At 45.2% G+C, this 20,059-nt stretch overlaps 4 protein-coding genes across 7 annotated transcripts in view; 2 read left to right on the top strand and 2 right to left on the bottom strand.

Annotated features, from left to right (window-relative positions):
- Positions 1–3,984, top strand: part of LOC120953835 (uncharacterized protein ZK757.2-like) — a 30,792-nt gene extending 26,808 nt beyond the window's left edge. Inside the window, exon 4 of the mRNA XM_040374132.2 lies at positions 2,056–3,984. Within this exon, the coding sequence (XP_040230066.1) occupies positions 2,056–2,972 (917 nt within the window). The 3' untranslated portion in view covers positions 2,973–3,984. The remainder of the gene's footprint in view (positions 1–2,055) is intronic.
- A 7,101-nt stretch (positions 3,985–11,085) lies between these two features.
- Positions 11,086–13,488, top strand: LOC120949042 (succinate--CoA ligase [GDP-forming] subunit beta, mitochondrial). Of its 2 annotated transcripts, none has more exons than XM_040366002.2 (5): positions 11,086–11,211; positions 11,644–11,805; positions 11,888–12,023; positions 12,108–12,207; positions 12,288–13,488. In XM_040366002.2, the coding sequence occupies exons 2-5, from the start codon at positions 11,743–11,745 to the stop codon at positions 13,258–13,260; spliced, it is 1,272 nt and encodes a 423-aa protein (XP_040221936.2). In that variant the 5' UTR covers positions 11,086–11,211; positions 11,644–11,742; the 3' UTR covers positions 13,261–13,488. The 2 variants fall into 2 exon arrangements, with proteins under 2 accessions (XP_040221936.2, XP_040221938.2); XM_040366004.2 differs by having other exon boundaries at positions 11,094–11,211; positions 11,649–11,805.
- Positions 13,486–16,621, bottom strand: LOC120949040 (probable ATP-dependent RNA helicase DDX43). 3 transcript variants are annotated; one of them, XM_040365996.2, is made up of 3 exons: positions 16,511–16,621; positions 15,972–16,453; positions 13,486–15,902 (listed from the first exon to the last, which is right to left on the bottom strand). In XM_040365996.2, exons 2-3 carry the CDS (start codon positions 16,258–16,260, stop codon positions 14,050–14,052), a joined length of 2,142 nt encoding a protein of 713 aa, XP_040221930.2. In that variant the 5' UTR covers positions 16,261–16,453; positions 16,511–16,621; the 3' UTR covers positions 13,486–14,049. The 3 variants fall into 3 exon arrangements, with proteins under 3 accessions (XP_040221930.2, XP_040221932.2, XP_040221931.2); XM_040365998.2 differs by having other exon boundaries at positions 15,972–16,333; XM_040365997.2 differs by having other exon boundaries at positions 15,972–16,444; positions 16,511–16,620.
- Positions 16,622–17,064: 443 nt separating this feature from the next.
- On the bottom strand, positions 17,065–19,838 carry LOC120949041 (synaptic vesicle glycoprotein 2B-like). Its single transcript, XM_040365999.2, has 5 exons — positions 19,092–19,838; positions 18,955–19,014; positions 18,554–18,878; positions 17,484–18,479; positions 17,065–17,411 (listed from the first exon to the last, which is right to left on the bottom strand). Exons 1-5 carry the CDS (start codon positions 19,228–19,230, stop codon positions 17,201–17,203), a joined length of 1,731 nt encoding a protein of 576 aa, XP_040221933.2. The 5' UTR covers positions 19,231–19,838; the 3' UTR covers positions 17,065–17,200.
- Positions 19,839–20,059: the final 221 nt, after the last annotated feature.

The raw sequence follows: 20,059 nt of genomic DNA, 5'->3' as shown, positions 1-20,059 counted from the left end.
GAAACGAAAAAATCGAATCGAATCGTAATTTTCTCCAACGAGTATCGTCTACATCGGCGTGGGTTGGTGATGATTTAAAACCAGCCGCCCCTCGTACCCTATCCCGGGGTGTGGCGGTTGATCGCACGGTCCGGCGAGGAGGAGGCACATTTTACGATGCACGCGTGGCGGCGGCCGGCGGCAAGCAACAACGCACTCATCCGGGAGGCTATGACTCACCGTCCCACCGTCCCGAAATAAAACCGCTACCACCGAAAATGGATTCACGAATTCGATCGACCGAGGGTAGCGCAAGCGGGGGAAGGTTGCCGTTTTATTCGGCCGTCCGCGTAGGGCAGCCGGAGGAAGCAGCTTTGCTCCCACATTCATAACACACCCGTAGCGGACCGACCACCCGGACCCGAGCGGAGCGGCATGGTGAAGTGTTAAAAGTGGCCATATTGACATCAGTTGTTTTGTTGCCGTTTGTTGCTTCTTTATTTTGCGTAGATCGCAGAAAAGATGTGCTATGGCGCTTAGTTCGCGTGGTACGCGTCAGTTCTTTTCACCCGCTTCTCACTTTCCGGTGTTTGGTTCTTTCCGGTCCAAACGGCTGGGACATTGTGTTGTTTGAGTCATCGATCGCGAACGGTCGGTGGTGCACCAAAACGGTTCATTCTTTGTAACCAGTCAAGTGTGACTGGTAGTGCGCGCCCAGCAATAAAAGCCGAATGGAACACAAACACACCCCTCAAATACAATACGGGGCCAATCAACGATTGAGCGCTGCTGCTGCAGTTGAAGTCCCGTCGAAGATTCTGTTCGGTGTTCTAAGGGCTTTTTTTATTTATTCTTGACCCATTTGAATAAAACTTTGACACCAAAACTTGTCACTTTTCTAACACCCAAAACGGAACACCAACAACCAATGGGCATGGGCAGGGGGGGGGGGGGGGGGGGGGAGTACACGTCCGTTATTGTGACGGTTTCAATTTTTTTAAACAGAATTGACACCACATTGTCGAGTTGATGAGCGCTTTTTTGCTTTTTTTTATTCGAACCAGTTCCTTTCAAGAGAGTGGCCGTGACAAGCAGTGCTTCCGTTTGTTTAGACGCTACGTGCCGGTTTGGGAAGTTTGGTTTAAACATTCTGGCCACGGGACGAGGAAAATAATGACGAATTTTACCAACGAAAACAAACAACCAAAAACTAAACTGCTTACCCACCCTCAATGCCACTTCCTGGCTGGCCTGGGCTCTTTGAGCCGTTAGCATCACGTCTAACCTTCTATCATCAGCTGCTATATTAGCGTTGGCTTGCCTGTTGTCCCGCGCACTATCCGCCTTCCTCCTTCACTCTCTTTGGCGTGCGGTCGTGCGTGAAATAGCGCTTCCCCGAGAACAAGCGGAAGGAAGGAATCGTGCCCGTAGCACGGTAACGCACCCTAAAAAAAACCACTGACACACGCTGTGCCTGTGCCAGCAGCATGCGGAGCATGACTGCATGAGTCATACTTTCACCCAAACGAAACACAATGCAGCCGTTGATCGTCGATTCCCACAGGAAGGAAAATAAAACGGTCCCGACTGCTGCGGCTGCTGCTGCTCCTGGAGGGTGTAATAGCGTTTTAGGATTGCATCTATTACATCCGGGGTGCTGAAGTGCACCATTTTGATCTGTTTTTAGCCGAAAAAAAACACTCTCCTGTGGCCTCCCGGGACATGGTTAGTGACACTGGCGATGATGAAAGTGGATGAAGGGATAACTTCTTCCCCTTTTTTAACGGAATATGAACGAAAGGCTTTGCCATAGTGAGTTCTGTAATAACTCAAAGATTATGTACAATCTGAAGGTCTATCCCTATAATCCTCGCTAGCGATACATGTTAGTTGACTGTAGGCGTTAGTAGTCCGTGCAATTATTTCCGTTAGCTTAAACTCACAAACAAGTGACTTTCATTTGTATGTTAAATAAAATCGGATTTCCATTCAACTTAATGTTAGCAAATATGTAGTTTAAATGGCAGAACCATTCGCTAACCATTCCCCTTATGTTTCTTTCTCTCTCCTTTACAGAGGAAGCCCGGAAAAAGGGTTCGACCGTGCTGCTGCACTGTCAGGCTGGCATTAGCCGCAGCGCTACGATCGCGATCGCCTACGTCATGCGCTACAAGGGTCTGTCGCTGATCGAGGCATACCAGCTCGTGAAGCTTGCCCGCCCAATCATCTCTCCCAACCTCAACTTCATGGGCCAGCTGCTCGAGCTGGAGCAAAATCTAATAGCGGATGGCAAACTGGAACCGCCGCCACCGTCCCCGACGATGGCTGCCCCACCGACCAGCCAGCCGCCGTTCTTCCTCATCGATAACTGCGGCAAGTTCAACCCGCTCAACGAAGAGGAGATGGTGGCCACCCGCCGCCAGCTACGGTGTGCGGCGGCCGCCGCAGCAACCACGCAGGACGGGATCACGGCCGAGGAGCCGGACACCCCAATGGAGGGCGATGCGGACGATGATTGCAAGAACAACAACAACAACAACCGCGACAGTGGATGCAGTGTGGCCAGTTCGTCCTCATCTGCCTCGTCCAGCTCCTCGTCGTCGCTGTCGACCGCCAGCTATCGGTGCGGATTCAACGGAGGTCGATTTGTGCCACCACGGTTAACGCTGAAACTACCGACGACACCGACATCACCTCCTTCGTCCCCGTCGCCGCTGTCCGCGTCCTCCTCGTCTTCCGCGTCGTCGTCGTCGTCCTGCTGCTCCACGTCCTCGCTGTCGTCCACGCCATCGCCCACACTTGCCATATCGCCGACCATGGGCGTACCGTTGACGATGGGGGCTAGAAAGTTAGCGTCCTTTAGCGTACCGCACCGACCATCGAGCCTGGCAACAGGGCTGACACCGATGGCGACGGTACCGGGATGCGCGACGCCAAACCCATCAGCCACCTGCCATTCGCTGGATGATCATCGCAACGCAAACGGTTCCTGATGGGCTCGGAAACGGCGTAAAGCGTCCAAGCGCGGGAGATAGTGAGAACGGTAAATGTGCACAACCGGCCGGCTTTGGGGAGCCGCAGCAGCTGCCAGCAGTGTATCATTTGCTTCTCGTCCTTCTCGACATCCTGTAAATACAGTGTACACAGCAGTGTTTCACACAGAGGAAGGTTTAGTTTTGTACGGCTGCTATAACACAATGCTTTAAATACGGTGAACTATGTGGGGAGCCACAAAACCATGCGTGTGATAAAACTGGGAGAAGATAACCAAACCCCCCCACACTCCCAATCCTACTCCGTTCCCTACGTTCTCACGTTAAACAGCGATGAATTGAAAAAGAGATCACGGTTTGGGCAGCCTCAATCTAATCTGCTTTAATTTCCTTACTTTTTTATGTACATAGTTTCCCAGATCGATCTCGTCCGGTCGTGTCTAATTCTATTTTCTATATAAGCAAAATCCTCCCTCCGTACTTTATAATTAGTGGATGGAAAGCCCTACATTGCTCTAGAGTTGATTGCGCCATTGCTTTAAATCAGTACAACAGAGTTTTATCATTTCGGATGTTTCGATTCATTTTTTTACTTCTTAAACTTCTTTTTTGAAAAATATCCTTCCCGTATTCCACTCTAATTTCATATCTGTAAATGACCAATCATATCCTGTTGCAAAGTCTTTGCGTTTTGGGCCAGCTTTTACCTAATAGCACAAGTGCAGCTCACGGTTTAAAGGCAAATAAGGACAAAAAAAAACAAGCCATATCATAAAATGTATGCGGCGAAACGTCAGCTCGCTTAAGTGTGCGCATACCTGTTAAACGATTCCTGTTATACTGAAGATATAAAGTTGTGGGTCCACAGTTTGGGGAGCGTTACTTTAAATTGGACGAATGTGGTTTGAAAGCGTGCGTGTCATAGATAAGAGAAAGAGAAGTATATGTGAATATGAGAAAGAAAGAGAGAGAGAGAGAGAGAGAGAGAGAGAGAGAGAGAGAGAGAGAGAGAGCAACTCCCCCGTGTCAGATGCATTTAACTACGAAAGAAGCAGTACAATAATGTTGCACACAGTGATCATACACTCGGCTAACAACACAATGCATCATCCGCGCGAACATGGTCCAGCACAACAGGAAATGCATTAGATGGCAATGATAACTATATGACGGAATCGACAATAGATAGCTTGTATGTGTAGGGTAGGGTAGGGAATTGAAATGTGCAAAAAACAGCAACACAATACGCACGCACGCACGCATGCATGCATGCACGCACGAATGTAGTTAAATTAAACTTGTAATATAAATGCGCGTACCTTAAATTAGATTTTAAATGGATTTGAAAACACTAACCAGAGTTTAAATATCTGAAAAGAAAGCAAACAAAGATGTGGCAGGTAGGACAGGAAGATGGATCGAACCAATTAAGCACTAAAAGCGAGGATAGTACAGTTAAGATGTTTAATATGTGTGTGTGTATGTGATCCTTGTCAAAATCTGCAACAATACCTGCGGCTTAGGTGTGGAGGGTGTTGAACAGAATGCAGATGCAACATGATTGTGTGTGGGGTGCAGTTTTTTTCAGTCTCTGTTGTTTACTACTATTCTTGTAAGATAGATGTAAAAAAAATCCCACCAGCCCATGTAATCGACCTGATCGTCGTAACCATGGTGAAAGCACAGGTGGTGTGGTGGTGGTGATGATGATGGATGCTGCTGACGGGCGGGGTCATAGTAATAGGATGTTTTTGGCATGCATGATACTATTGGTTGATGGTTGATGGCCATCACCGTCGTAGCATGATGTGCAGTTTTTATGTTGATGTCGCTGATTTTCCTATCTTTCTAACATTTGAAGCAAACGACAGAAACAAAATATAACGTCAAGAACGATAAGATAAACGCTACAGAGAAGTGACCCTTGCGAAACGATTGTGAGCAACAATAATCAGGCGTAGCAAAGAGCAGGAACATAAAATATAGAAGGTAACCCCGTGTGGGTAAGTGTGTGTGTGTATGTGTGTGGGTTCGCACGGCGTACGTGCGCCTCGTGCTGCTGCTATCACAAGAAGAGAAAAACAAACCTTCTTTTTTGCCACAGACATACCACACAGGTGTCAGATACACAAGCAATATAAGAACGGTTTGTTTTTTGTCATCTTTTGCGCACACTTTTGCCTCCTTCCTAGGTCGGAAAGTAATTAGTCTATAAAAAAGTTCCAACACAAACACACATACAACAACAACAACAAACCAAATGCTAGTCTTATTCTTTAAGTTCAGTAAGAAACCCAAGGGCAGAGAACTACAAACCACAGCTTATTGCTGGGAGTTGCTAGTATGTAACGACTGTAATTACTCCTACTACTACTATTGCTACTGCTACTACTATTATGATGATTACTGCTACTACTATTATGATTATTTTTAATATTATTATTGATCTAATTATTATCCTTTGTATTGTAAGTGAGAGTTGAAACGAGAAGTGAAAAAACAAACACCTACACGATAATAGTGAAAATAAATGAAAATACAAAAGAATTTTGTCATTTGAGGAAAAAAGAAAATAATGCCTCCCTTTTGGTTGTTAGTTTGTTTTATGATTTGCATTAAAACGGTAGAATAATTGTGAGAAAAGCACGTTTGACACGTTTGGGGTTTTGCAAGTTTCAAACAATAAACTTGACGGTGGTTCGAGTTACTTATCGAATCTTTGCTTTTACCTTAGCGAGTCATGCTCGAGCTGTGTAGTGTGCTGTACGACCATTTAAAATTTGACTAAAAACTGCTTCCTCTAAAACCTCCTATCAAGTGTGGTTCGTGTCATCGACAGAAGTGAAAATTAATCTTTTCACCGTGCAAGGTGGAACCAGGAACTTAATGCTTCGCTCGACGCTCGTTGATAAGATTCACAGTATGGTGTCGTTCATGGTCGAAATTTGAAGTCCCATGGAAAATGCTTACGCCCCATACCCGATGCTTAGTCACCACCGCGGCTGGTCAGCAGCTATTTGCCGAGCCACTCAGAACAAAGCGCTACACAATAGCAGCAAATGTCGGAAGGTAATGCTTGGAGGCATAAACGTCTCCGTATCTTATCAGTGCACCCCAGTGTAATCGATAATGGAACCGTCACTGTGTGTGCGAATAGAAACACTATCGTACACTGGAAGCATCTCCTCCCCCAGTCCGGTTAGACATTGTTGATGCAATGACTAATTACATGATATTGCTTATTATTAGTTTGCTTCATCTATTTCAATTAATCATTTTTATCATCCGTTTACTCTTTACTTCAAGTGGTGGAAGATGCAGGAAATCCTATTTGAGAGAACTCGTTTGTGAAAAAACACGTTAAATGTTCCGTTTTTTTACTATAGTTTTTTTTACGAATGGCGGCACGTGGTTTGAAGCCAATTACCGTTAGACTCACTATTTCACTTACTTGTTCTTAAAGATACGAAATTTGTCAATGTTCAAAGATTGATAGAATTTGTATGCTAACATGGAATGAATAATAGGATTGGTTTTAATTAAGAACCGTTTGGAACCCTTAAACATGGTGCATTCCCTAATTCCTTAACGATCGTATAGCAGACGGAAGTAGTGATGGGATAAATAATGTTTTTGTCGGAATCGATTCCGGCTAGCTCCGCAGTTTTCTGGAATCGATTCCGGATAGTAGGTTCGGAATCAGTTTCCGGAATCGATTCCGGAATCGACTCCAGAATTGATTCCGGAATCGACTCCGGAATCGGAATCGGTTGCGGAATCGGTTCCGGAATCGAAATCGGCTCTCAAATCCGAATTGGCTCCTAAATTAGAATCGGCTTCCAAACGGAGTCAGTTTCGGCATCGCCATAAAAATAGGCGTTTGGGTCCAATCATACTACGTATTGATAACCACAAAAAATCAAAATTAACTTGTAAAAGATCCGTTCTCATGGAGATTCCCGGACTGATTTCGCTCCGGAGTCAATACAGGAATCGGCTTCGGAGTCAACTCCGGAATCTATTCCGGGTAGGTCCGATTCCGAGTACCCCCCACTAGACGGAACTAGCGTGCTAGGGGCAATCCAACGCGTGCAAGTGGGCTTGCTAAATTTACTATACATTTCGGATCAGATGTTCCAGGTAAAATCAAGTCCCATGGTATCTTGGCATACGCCTTATCAAATCCCGGGAATGTCGTATTCTGCGAACTCTTTCCGCTCTTCAGCATCTTGAACAGTTTGGGCTGTCGGCATGTTTTCCCGCAAACACAATACCCTGAATTTGCCCTCAGCATGCTCCGTCGGATACACTGCTGCAGGACCTGGACATTGGTACCACCCGGAACGATTGGCAGTATCTGTCGAAAGTCGCCACATACCAACACCACCTTATCACGTTCGGCGATTTCCCATAACGTCCTACAGGGCGCAATCGAGTGCGCGAGCTTCTAGAGCAGGGGTCTCCAAACTACAGCCCGTGGCGACTTTGTAAAGGTTAAAATAAGTAGTTAATTATTGAGATTACTTTTAAAGAAAATGTTATTGTTGCCTTTCACATACGTAGACCATGCTTAAATAATAGAATGCTTTAGAAGATTTGTATATTTGTATATTATGTTGGTATATTCTTATCAAGACAAATTTTAAACGTCCGCATTAGATACAGGCAACGGAAAAATGGCCCTCAACACCATTATATGTGAGGCAATTAAGCCCGCGAACTGAAAAGTTTGGAGACCCTTGTTCTAGAGCATAGCTGCTGCTTATGGATGTCCGTTCCCTACCCAAGCGCCACAGATTAAGCTTAAACGACTGGAAAATTGAATATCCATATAAAAAAAATTAAAGCTCCACAGCTTCATTGGTTTGATCAATAGATGGCGTATTAAAACTGAATATTTAATTGCTATCCTTTTCTTGCAATGTGTTTCGACAAATTTCAACCTATATAGCCTTCTAACTTTCCGAGCAAAAATCTATATGAATGGTCGTGTGGTCAGATACGTGGGTACCGACACCAACGACCATTACTCAAATCTCACTTGCTTCAGTGCTGGTGGTTTCCATTGGAGTTTAGTATTTAAACAATCGTATCGCCGTTCTAGTTCTAGCGATGCATAACTTCAATGCGAAACCATACAACAGTACAGAGGAAATGAGAAAGCTCTCCTCCAAGCGATGAAGCTCAACTGGTTGGGGTATCCCACCAACAGAGAGCGCCGCCAGCTTTTTGCTATTTTTAGAATGCATGAGTCGTTTGCCGTCTGCTAAACGAAGTCTTTCTATATTCCGTTTAGGTAGAGTGCTTGAGTCGTTTAGAAGCCGTTTAGTGGTCGTTTAGTGGATTTGTGGCACTTGGGTAGGACCAATTATGCATGTTGCATCAATTCAGCCTGTGCTGACTATACACGGATGTTACAGGATCTGTTAGTGTCCCGATTGAACGATAACTTGAATGTAGAGTGTAGCGTACGTCCCCCGGTCAGTAGCAGTAATTCCATTCGAAACCACTGCGATTGCAATTTTTGATTGATGACACCCTAGAATAGTTTCGAGCCAAAACGGATTCCCGGTGTCACCAGGTCTATCGAGGAAATATATTTGTTTATTGTGTGTCTCCTCTCCACTGGATTGTTCTGTCAAACCGTATTTGTCCACTGCTGCGGTAATTACATAGTACACACTTCGTTGTTCGTTGTTCACTCGGTTCACGTTTCCTAATGCGTTGTCCAGCACATCGAAAGCATAAGAGTGCTCCAGGGAAAATATTTCGGCTGCGGATATGACACATTGTAGCAGGTTTGGCTGTATCTGTACCAAGTCGCCTGAATGCGGCATACTCGGAAACGTCGTCAGCGCCATCCGCGGCGTCTTTCGCACAGGTAGGGGAAAGCGGGGCAAAATGGGCATGTTAAGCAGATTACTGAATATTCCATTGAATATGCCTCAAAACACAATTATTCATGCATTATTGTATGCCTCCACTATTTATCTATGGATTAAAATTGCAACATAGAATGAAAACAACTTAAAATCATGAAAACAGTGTAAAATAAAAGTTGATGTTTTACGAGAAGCTATTTTGACACGCGGGGTAAAATGGGCATATCCCTGGGGCAAAATGGGCATATGTAAACAAACTGTGAAACGTCAAAACATTGGGGTAAAATGGGCCACAACAACTGCGCTTAGGTAATGGTCTATGCTTTTGCGCACCGTTTCGTGAATTGTATTTTCGTTCTATTTTTTGTTTTGCTGGTCAGGAAAGCCCTTAAAATTCTTCCAAAAATATGTTATCAAAATTAAAACAGTTTAAACACGTTTAAATCTACAAAATCGATTCTTTTGAAGCTGTGTCTGTTATCATTATTGAGGCGACAAATACAACACCATAGCCTCACCAAACGCCATTTGTCAAAAGTATCTGCCCATTTTGCCCCAAGCGTAACTGCCCATTTTGCCCCACGTGAAGCATTTTTGTATTTTATGTTATATTAGTAAAAATACGCATTCGATCGCCTTGCTTTCTTCAGACAAATTGTATAGAAATATCATATCTTTAATAATATATAATGTAAAACTTCAACGCATCCCTATGACACTGGGTTAAGCTTATTTTCGAAGTGACAAAAATTACATCAATATGCTACTAAACCTTATTTTGCACTTTTCTTGGTTATTTTTTGTGTTAGGGTTATGAAACTTACATGGTGTTCATAAAACACTCTAATGAATACATTTTGAGCATTGGAAAGTAGCTTTGTGGTCAAATAATGCTTAAATAGAGGGTGCCCATTTTGCCCCACATGCCCATTTTGCCCCGCTTTCCCCTACTGATTAATGAGTCGTAGCGCTTTGAGGTTCTCGACAGCTCGCAGTAGCCAATTCTGTTCGGAGTTTTCGACGATGTACTGATCCTGAATTTGCGTATTTGCGGCCTTACACAACTTTATACACGTATGGACGGTATTTGAATGATTGTTTATGGTTTGTCGTTTTTCGTCCAACGCCTACATCGATGAATCGCTATGTGCACCGAAGTGTGCAAGGAACCATCACGGTACAAAAATCATCCAAGCTATCCGCACCTACCATCAACTCACTAACCAACTTCGTCTCACTATAGGAGTGAAAAAGTAACGCTCTATAGTGAGAGATTGAAAATGAGAACCTTTTTGTAAAATTTGTTATAGGATTGTTTATGGTTTGTCGTTTTTCGTCCAACGCCTACATCGATGAATCGCTATGTGCACCGAAGTGTGCAAGGAACCATCACGGTACAAAAATCATCCAAGCTATCCGCACCTACCATCAACTCACTAACCAACTTCGTCTCACTATAGGAGTGAAAAAGTAACGCTCTATAGTGAGAGATTGAAAATGAGAACCTTTTTGTAAAATTTGTTATAGGATTGTCCAAGCCAACTATCGAGCGTTCAACTAAAAAACATGCCAACTAAAAAGCGTTCAACTATTCTATTCTGGCTGTACTTGCAATTTGAAAATGATTAATAATTTGTAGAATTCTTCTTCTTCTGTTTTGTAAGAAAGAGTGTGTCCTATAATTTGTTTATTGACCGGTTGTAAACTAAATATCCTAATTAAAGAAATATTCAACGAATAAGACCCGCTAGATCCATTCGTATCCTGGAAAAAAGGTTGGAATACGTTCATCAAACATTCCCATGAAGGGAGGAAACGAATACTGACGAGAGCTCAATGCGGGGTGGTAGTAGCAATAAAAGAAATGAATAGGAGAAAATAAACGAGCAAAATGGTATTAAATTGATCACCACATTAGAAATGGGTACAGTGTAGTGTTTGCATCACTGTAAACACATCTGTTTACGAACAGGCAAAATTGACATTTGAAACGGTTACTGCAAGGTTGCTATACAAAAGGTGCAATTAATATGCTTCTTGAAATTGTATTGAAAAGATATTAAATTATCACGACAGTTTGAAAAAAAACATCAACTATTTGCAGTAAATTGTATGCTTTTTGCAGCTGTGCAATGAATTGATTATTAAATGCATTTAATACCAACAGAACGAAACAGATACATCGGCTGGTTGTACACATCTTGTGCTTCATACGAATCATATGAGCCAACCTTTTCCTGCATTCAACCAAAACATTCCAACAGCAATAATCGTTCTATTTCTCACAATTTCATGTTAGAATCACTGTGGGAGTAGTGTTTTACGTGAATTCTTCCGGCAGCAATCATTTATCACAGGTACTGTGAGTGTTTATTAATGGACTGCAGCACATAGCTTGTACGATAAAAAACAGAGTTGGACTGTGGCGACCATCCTTTTGCTGGCAGCGTGACCGGCTCTTCAAAACCGCATGTGCTGCCGGCAACTGTTGTGATGTCGTAATAGTCTGCTAACAGGGAAATAGTGTATGAACTGCGAATTGTGTTCACGATTGTTCGCAAATCGGTTGCAATTATTTGTAATGTCCATCCAGCCGTTTCGTGTACAGTTTTTTTTTATTTCGCTGGTTCTTATGCTTTTATAGTCGTTTAATTTGCATACATACGTGCTAGAGAGCAGAGCTATCTCAACCATCCATCACCCACACCGCATTTTGCTAAGAGCTACAATCTAATCGCTTATTTTGATTATCACACACACATACACGGCGTACGTTCCATACGGTCCAGTCCAGAGCCCGACCGTCCTGCTGGCCCAGATCGTTGGTAGTTCGTCTCGACAGCGCGATAAGAAACACCGAAACGAGCACACGACGGTTCTATACCAATATGGCTGCATTAGCTTCCCTGTCCAAATTTTGCAAGCATCTAGCAAAACCCACCATTCAGACGGTAAGTAAAAAGGAAAGTAAAAAGTCTAATATTTATTACCGCCTTGAATGATGTTTCTATCGTTCTACCATACCGCTTGCAGTGTTTCCGCGTTCCGAAGCGAAACTTAAACTTGCTGGAGTATCAAAGCAAGAAGCTGCTGGAAGAGAGTGGAGTGGCCATACAAAACTTCCGTATCCTTGAGGGCAAAAAGGATGCGGATGTGTTGAAAGATTTCGGTAAGTAGCAAACATTCTAATGCAGTGCCGTTTTCCATTTGCTCGTAATGTAATTTGTTGTTGTAATTTTCTCGCTCGCCTTAGATGTAAACGAGTACGTCGTAAAAGCACAAATCTTAGCGGGTGGTCGTGGCAAAGGTCACTTCGATAATGGATTCAAGGGTGGCGTGCACATCACGAAGAAGTAAGTACATTACTTGGACTATCTTGATGCATTCGTTCAAGTGTAATTTACAAAGCGTTGTTGCATTATTACTCGACCAGCCGCGCGGAAGTCATCCCGTTGGTGGAGAAAATGGTCGGCCACAAACTCATCACAAAGCAAACGCCAAAGGATGGCATCCTCGTGAAGAAGGTGATGGTGGCGGATAGCATCAATATCGTGCGCGAAACGTACCTTTCGATCGTAATGGATCGTGAGCACAATGGTCCGGTTTTGATCGCTTCGCCGGACGGTGGTATGGACATTGAGGCGGTAGCCGAAGAAACGCCCAACCGTATCAAAACCATCCCGATTGACATTACCAGCGGTATTTCGCGCGAGCAAGCGATCGATGTTGCCAGATTTCTCGAATTCAAAGGTCCTCTCGTCGACAAAGCGGCAGACGAAATAACGAAACTGTACGGACTGTTCACCAAGGTAGACGCGGTGCAGATTGAAATTAATCCACTCGCCGAGACGGACGACGGGCGAGTTATTTCGGTCGACGCGAAGCTAAACTTCGACGACAACGCACAGTTCCGGCAGAAGGACATTTTTGCGATGGAAGTACACGAAGACACCGATCCGAAGGAGGTCGAAGCGTCCAAATACAACCTGAACTACATTGCGATGGAGGGCAACATTGGTTGTCTCGTGAACGGAGCCGGCCTGGCAATGGCAACCATGGACATAATCAAGCTGAACGGTGGCAGTCCGGCCAACTTCCTCGACGTCGGTGGCAACGTCAAGGAGGATCAGGTGCTGAAGGCGTTCCAAATACTTACCTCGGACACGAATGTGAAAGCCATTCTGGTGAACGTGTTCGGAGGAATCGTCAATTGTGCCACGATCGCCAACGGTATCGTGAATGCTACGAAAACGATGAACCTGCAAGTGCCGCTGATCGTGCGTCTAGAGGGAACGAACGTGCAGGCGGCCAAAAAGAGTCTGGAGCAGTCCGGACTGAAAATTGAGTCCGCGCACGATCTCGACGAGGCAGCAAAGAAAGCGGTACAGTCGATCAGAACGGTTTGAGCTGGTTTGGAGTGAACCAAAGCGAAGCGAAAACCTGACCAGTCTTCCGGAAGGGCCCTTACTGTGGCGCTGTAGGAATATTGTGTTCTGCTTTGCAAAGGGAAAGTGGTGCTTTTGAAACATTACACATGTGTTGCATTTTTCTAGTTTAAATAAAGTCTTTTTTACCAAAATAAAGGTTTCTTCTTCTAGGTGGTAGGCTGAAAAAAACACCAAAACAGCATCCAAGAGGCTAGCGCGTTTTGCTATGTAGTTTTATTTCAGTAACTCAAATTCATTATAATCACAAGGATCAGCAGTTCATATGAGACGCCATGAAGCACTCACAATTAATCCCTTTACATCGATCATCCATGACGTCGAAGGCACTTACACTTAAATGATAATATTCGAATTCATTTGCTACGTTTACAATCCGTTACGATGCAGCAGCTGGTTAACTGAGTCCATTTTTTTAAGTTCACCCTCTAAGGTAAGGTATTACCGTCGATATATTTAATAGTCTTCTTGAATCACATTCTGCATTGGAAGGAAACAGATGGTAATAAAGTAGACCCTATGTCCTTTCTCCTACACACTAAGTGCTTCGCACATTAATAAAGGAATCTTGGAAAAAATACGAGTAAGAAGTAGAACATGTAGTCACGTTGTGCGCAGAGATGAGCAGCAACAGGCAGTTCTCTTGGGAGTGCTTGGTTAAAGAAGATTACGCTCCACGAGTGACCACAAGTAAATGTAAGCGGAAACTTACGTCGGTGGGTAACTTTAGAATAAAAAAAAAACGGTCGTCTACCATCGGCGATTTCCACCGAATCCGCGTCCCCTTCCGCCACGACCGCCACCGCCATCGCGCTCCTTGCGAGCCTCAAACCGGCGTGCCATATCGCGCACCTCGTCCGGTACCTCTTGGTCTGCTTCCTTCAGAATTTTGATCAGCTCACCAGCCACACCCCAGTCGGAGCGCGTCATGAAGCTTAACGAAATGCCGGTCCGTCCAGCACGCCCCGTACGGCCCACACGATGGACGTACTCTTCGATATTGCGTGGAAAATCATAATTCACCACGTGCGTAATGTCCTCGATGTCAAGCCCCCGGGACGCCACGTCGGTAGCGATGAGTATCTTCACCGTACCATTCTTAATGTCCTCCAGTGCTTGTTCGCGGTCACTCTGTTCACGGTTGCCGTGAATCGCTTGGCACGAGATGTTGCTCAGGATAAACTCGGACGACAGATCGTCGGCACGCGTTTTCTTACCGCAGAAAATGATCACCTTATCCGTTGGCTGCATGTCCCGGACAAACTCGTTGATGCGTTGGAACTTATCCTCCTCATCCATCACCTCGATCACCTGCGTTACGGTGTGCGTGGCGGCCAGATCTAGCGTTCCGATGTACACCTGGATTGGATCGTGCATGTAGCTCTGAGCCAGCCGGCGGACGCCATCGGGCCAGGTGGCGCTGGTCATCACCGTTTGACGGTCGGGACGCACGTCCAGCAGCACTTTGCGGATCTGCGGCTCGAAGCCCATGTCCAGCATACGATCCGCTTCGTCCAGTATGAGGTACGTGATGGTCGACACATCCACCACGCCTTCCTGCACAAGATCGTTCAAACGACCCGGTGTGGCAATCAAAATTTCGACCCCATTTCGGACGACGTTGATTTGCGCCCGGCGATCACCGCCACCGTACAGGCAGACGGCCTTTATGCCACGGAATTGATACTTTGCTACCTCCTTCTCAATCTGCAAGGCGAGCTCGCGGGTCGGTGCCAGCACGAGCACGTTCGGTCCGCCCCGCTCACCCCGAGGGATCGGTTGCCCCTCGATGTGAATGAGCGCGGGAAGCAGGAAGGCCAGCGTTTTACCCGTACCGGTCTGTGCGATTCCGATCAGATCTTCGCCGCGCAGCAGTATAGGCCACGCTTGTGCTTGAATTGGGGTCGGAGTGGTAAACTTCTGCTTGCGAAGCTCCTCCATGAGGTCTGGATATTCTCCGAACGCCTGATGAAATTCGCTGACCGGATTCGGTATCGGCTTCCGTTCATTATCCTTTTCGTCCTTGAAGGTACGCTCTACCACGATATTGTTGTTCGCCTCCCGGAACGCTGCTACTTGCTCCGGTCTCATGTTTGCCACCTCTTCGCGTTCGTTGTAGAACATTTTCACGAGCGGAGGACACTTTGCCCACCGTTCCTTGAATGCCTCGTCGGCTTCTTTATTCAGCGACGCCCAGTCGATTATTTCGTCGCTTGTAGCATACGCATCTGCATGAGAATGAGACGAATATCGGCTGTGACCACCACCACCACCAGCGTTTCCCGACCGATCGCTAGATCCGTAGAAGTCGTTGTAATTTCTACCTGGACGATCTCGATCTCGTCCACCACCGCCACGACCACCGTACGAACTTTCACCGGACCTTGACCAACCTCCTCTATCCGAGTCTTCGTAACGATTGCCACGATCATCACGTCGATCACGTCGATCGTTAGACGAACCACCACTGTATCCCGATCTCGGAGGACGCGACGAGTCTGATGAATTCATAATCTCGTAAACGGCCTTTCGAGCTGCTTCGACGCTCTCCGGATCCCCGGAGATGGTGACCGTTCCCATTTCGCTCGCGCTCCGATCGTGATCTGCGGAAGAGCCAAGAACAATAAACATCACGAACGTTAAGAAGAAAGTTTGCAGCAAAAGCGTCTTACCAACATCGATGCGTGCGTTGGTCCGGGAGCGTAAGTCCCGTATGGTGGCGCCTTGTTTTCCAATGATTCGCGGTACAACGTTTCCGCGTACCTCTATCCGAATACTGTCACCATGAGACGCTGTATGCTCTCGAGTACGTCTTTCACGTTGATACGATCTCTTCTCAGGCTCGTACGACTTCGGTGGTGGTGCATCTGGTTCACGTTGGTACTGTTGTGATACCGCAGCTACCGTAGTCGCAGATCGTGCCTGGGATGCATCGTCGTCCCAACATTCGTCGTCCCACATGATGCGGTCCTTCCCCTGATGGTTTTTTGTTTTTTTTTTTCGATGACAAGCCGTTCAGCGCCAAATTCGCTGACTGCAGCAGTAAATGTATGTCCAATGGAAATGGAATAAATGGCCGTCACTAAACAATAGCATACACACTTCAGCGAAATGTACGCATCACGCAAATACAGCACAACAATAGCTGTAATGGCTATTTGAGTAAAGATATGTATGGGGATATGTTTGGGGAAGAGATGGAATGACTTACAATTTACGCTTTGCGGTGATTTTTTGTTATATTGGATTACGTTCGTCTACTTTTCACACCGATATATAAAAATGCAACCTTGCACCTTTCAACTCGCGGTAGGCAATGCGTTTAGGTAGAACGTACAGACGAGTGAACCGGCAACATGCAAGGCGGAAAGAATGACAGTTGATAAACAACACAATTCGGAGGAAACGTACACTGTAAATTTTAGTTGCATTGATTTCATCTTTTGTTCATTCCACTAGAATTGATCAGCAAGTGTGCAAGCGAAATAGACATAAAATAGACTTGAATCTTGACTTGAGAACACTTGAAATATGTATGGCAAATTAAAATTGTATTTTTTTTTCTTTACGAATCTATTCCGGCAATGTTCCATTATTAGCGCTGATTGTTCGTTCGTTTGAGCATATACACAACAGTTTTAGTTATCTTGCTTACTTATCTGGAGTTACTACCTCTATACGGACTCTTGCGTTTGTCAACTAGTTACTTTAAAATGTTATGTCTAAATTGTTGGTAAGTAGTATGAAACGCCACTCATTCCAATCTATGCGGACATTCTTTTGCTCTACAAAACGATTGGTATATTTCAGTCTCTATGGTGAATCAGGTTTAAGCTTAAAAGCTATTACGATAGTGAATTATTATGATGTTGCCATCCCGGACACTGACTGCACTGGATGTTTATCGTGATGAAATACTGATTCTATCTTCCAACGCATTTCGTTTGTAAATGTTGGGAATGAAAAAGGACAGCACTCCGCAACCTATCAGTGAAATGCCCGATATCCAGAACGTTAGCTCGCACTGTGAATCCAGCAGAAACCCGACAATATTCGCACCAACGACGCTTCCCAATCTTCCAAACATTAGCGAAATGCACACCGCCATGGCACTGTAAAAGAAAAAGAAACAATTGAGTGTGCTTCACATGACACAGAGCATTGAGCTGTTCGCGATCGCTTACCGCAAGTTAGTCGGGAAAAGGTCTACCGTGCATGCATTGACTACGCTGATGCAGAACCCACAAGTTAGCAGGATTACATAGAACCAGATGGCAAGCAATGGTAGATCTATGAACACGATGAGTATCCCGCTAATGCCGCAAACACCAAATATGAACACCAAGATCGGAAGCTTGCCAACCGCATTGATAATAAGTCCTATTACGGCAAAGCCTAGCGCGTAAATAGTTTCCAGCACGAACGAATGCTCATAGGCGGAAATATCCAGCTTTTGATGGCACACTTCGGGCAGTGCTGTCGCATTAACGTCGTGCTGCTGTAGCTGGCTTATATCGACCTGTGTCGCGTAGACCGCCTGACAGATAGTGGTGCGGCCGACACCTTGATCCTCCAGTTCGGCGATGCGGTTCAAAATGTCCGGAAAGAACATGTACATTCCGTTCGATGTCAGGTAAATGCCAAACTGTAGCACACAAATGATGGTGGTTCGCTTCAAGTACTGGCCCATAAACAACGGTGCCGTTTGCTGCCACATTTGTTTTAGCAGCCGTAGAACACTTTTATTGTTGGCTGATTCTTCGCGGCGAATTTTGGTTTGCTGCGCTTCAGTCTCCTGTAGCAGCGAAGTAAGCGCCAGTTTGGGACCCTTACCGCCAGTGTTCCATCGGTACATTTTGTGCATAATCATGATTGTATCCTGTTCATGCCCTCGGGAGAACAAAAACTTTGGACTCTCGGGAAAGTAAAGCAATGCTAGCCCACAGACGAGACTGGGCAATCCGCACACCACGATAAACAGGCGCCATGGCCTATAAACAATATTGAGCAGGGGAAGGGTATATTCCCACTCCTGATTAATAACAGACCATGCGATCAGAGGCAGCAGAATGCAGCCTACTCCGAACACAAAAGACGCTCCCATTATGGCACGGGAGCTGTTGGATTTCGCGTGAAACTCTCCAAGGTAGGCGTAGATCGTTGCCGATGAGCCGGAAATGCTGTAAAAATTGTTAACCGTTGATTCTTAATCGTTGCTGAAAAATCACTTCTTTGCACTGATTTTGATACTCACAAAAATCCTGTAAAGAAGCGCGTAATCGTGATTAACCAAAAATTGGTCGTAAAGCTGGACAGGACGGTAGACGCAAATGCAAGAAACAGTGTCGGCAGTATAACCGTTCTTCTCCCTCTGGTATCGGCCAAGAAGCCCCATAGGTGAGAGCTGCTGATAATGCCAGCAAACGAAATTGCACTTAAGATACCCTTTTCTTTGGTAGTCAACATCAAATCACATTCTGCAACAGGCAGTACATAACTGATGCCCAACGTTTCCAGCAGCACTGCCGCCAGGATAGTACCAGAAATCGTAATCAAGCACAGATTATAGATGCCGAATTCTGTAACCGAACAGGAGACAGAAAAGCGATGCTGGAATCAAGATTGGTCACGCAACTACCACATTAAAATACTTACTGGTCATCAAGAGAGCGTCGTCAAGCTTTACGGGACGCTGGTATGTGACATCTTTAGGTTCTGGTAGAACAATGGGACAAAAAAACTGCAAATGTACCGACCATTCTCGTTCAAAATCTAACAACCAAACCGCTTACCAGGGAGCTTTTCTATCGCTTCGTCCATATTTGGGGTCATCTTGCCAAACTGACTTACAGTGTCTAAGATTAAAGAGCGAATAGCTGACTTTCTTCCTGTCAAATCGGGGCGGAATCTCGGCAGTTTTGCTGATTTCATCTCTTTATATCACCGCGGTACCATGATAGAAATTCTGCACCTCCTCTTGCCGTCCACCCTGCCATCATTCGTCCCACCCGGTGGATAAGGTGAGCTGTAAATCTTCACTCAACGGTTGCACCGGGAAACAAACCTCCCAGTACTCGCGGGAGAGCTCGTAAAACAAACTGTTACTGTTTAACCTAACAACAAGACTCCAGACTGCCGTCAAGTCGCTTTTTATCAGATCGGGGGGGTATGAAATTAAACAAAGATCCATAATCTGCTGGCCCCACTGGCAGCAGCAATCAGCTTCCGCGCGGGCGCGGGCATTTGTGGCGTGCAACAGTGTGATCCCGCACTGGACGCCGTTGCGATGTATTCTAAATGACGACATAAATGCTATCATTAGAATACTGATGATCATTTCTGTTTAAACAAGCGCGCCATTTTCCATATGGTCTACATGGACATGTTTTTTTTTCTTCGTTTATTTTTTGGGGTCCAAACGATTTGGTTTACAACTTATGTGCTTATTGCAGTCATCACGCCTTAGAGATAGCTAAAAAGGTACATGTAATGTGTGATTTAAAAGACAAAAAATACAACAATCTTCGCTGTTAATTATTCCTGTACATTCGACCAGTACGGTCCCGTGGTACAGTCAACAACTCGAAGACTCAATAACATGCTCGTCTTGGGTTCAAGATTAGGATGGACTGTCCAGCTGCGTTGCGTGGTAATGAATTCAGTCTCGCAAGCCTGAAAGGCCGGCATGTCCGCGTAGGACGGTACGCCAAATATCCCAATTGACATTTTCGACATTTTTTTATATAACATCGACCAGTAC

The sequence above is a fragment of the Anopheles coluzzii genome, chromosome 2, assembly GCF_943734685.1.
Source record: "Anopheles coluzzii chromosome 2, AcolN3, whole genome shotgun sequence".
Lineage (NCBI taxonomy): Eukaryota > Metazoa > Arthropoda > Insecta > Diptera > Culicidae > Anopheles > Anopheles coluzzii.
This window is presented reverse-complemented; position numbering and strand designations above follow the sequence as displayed.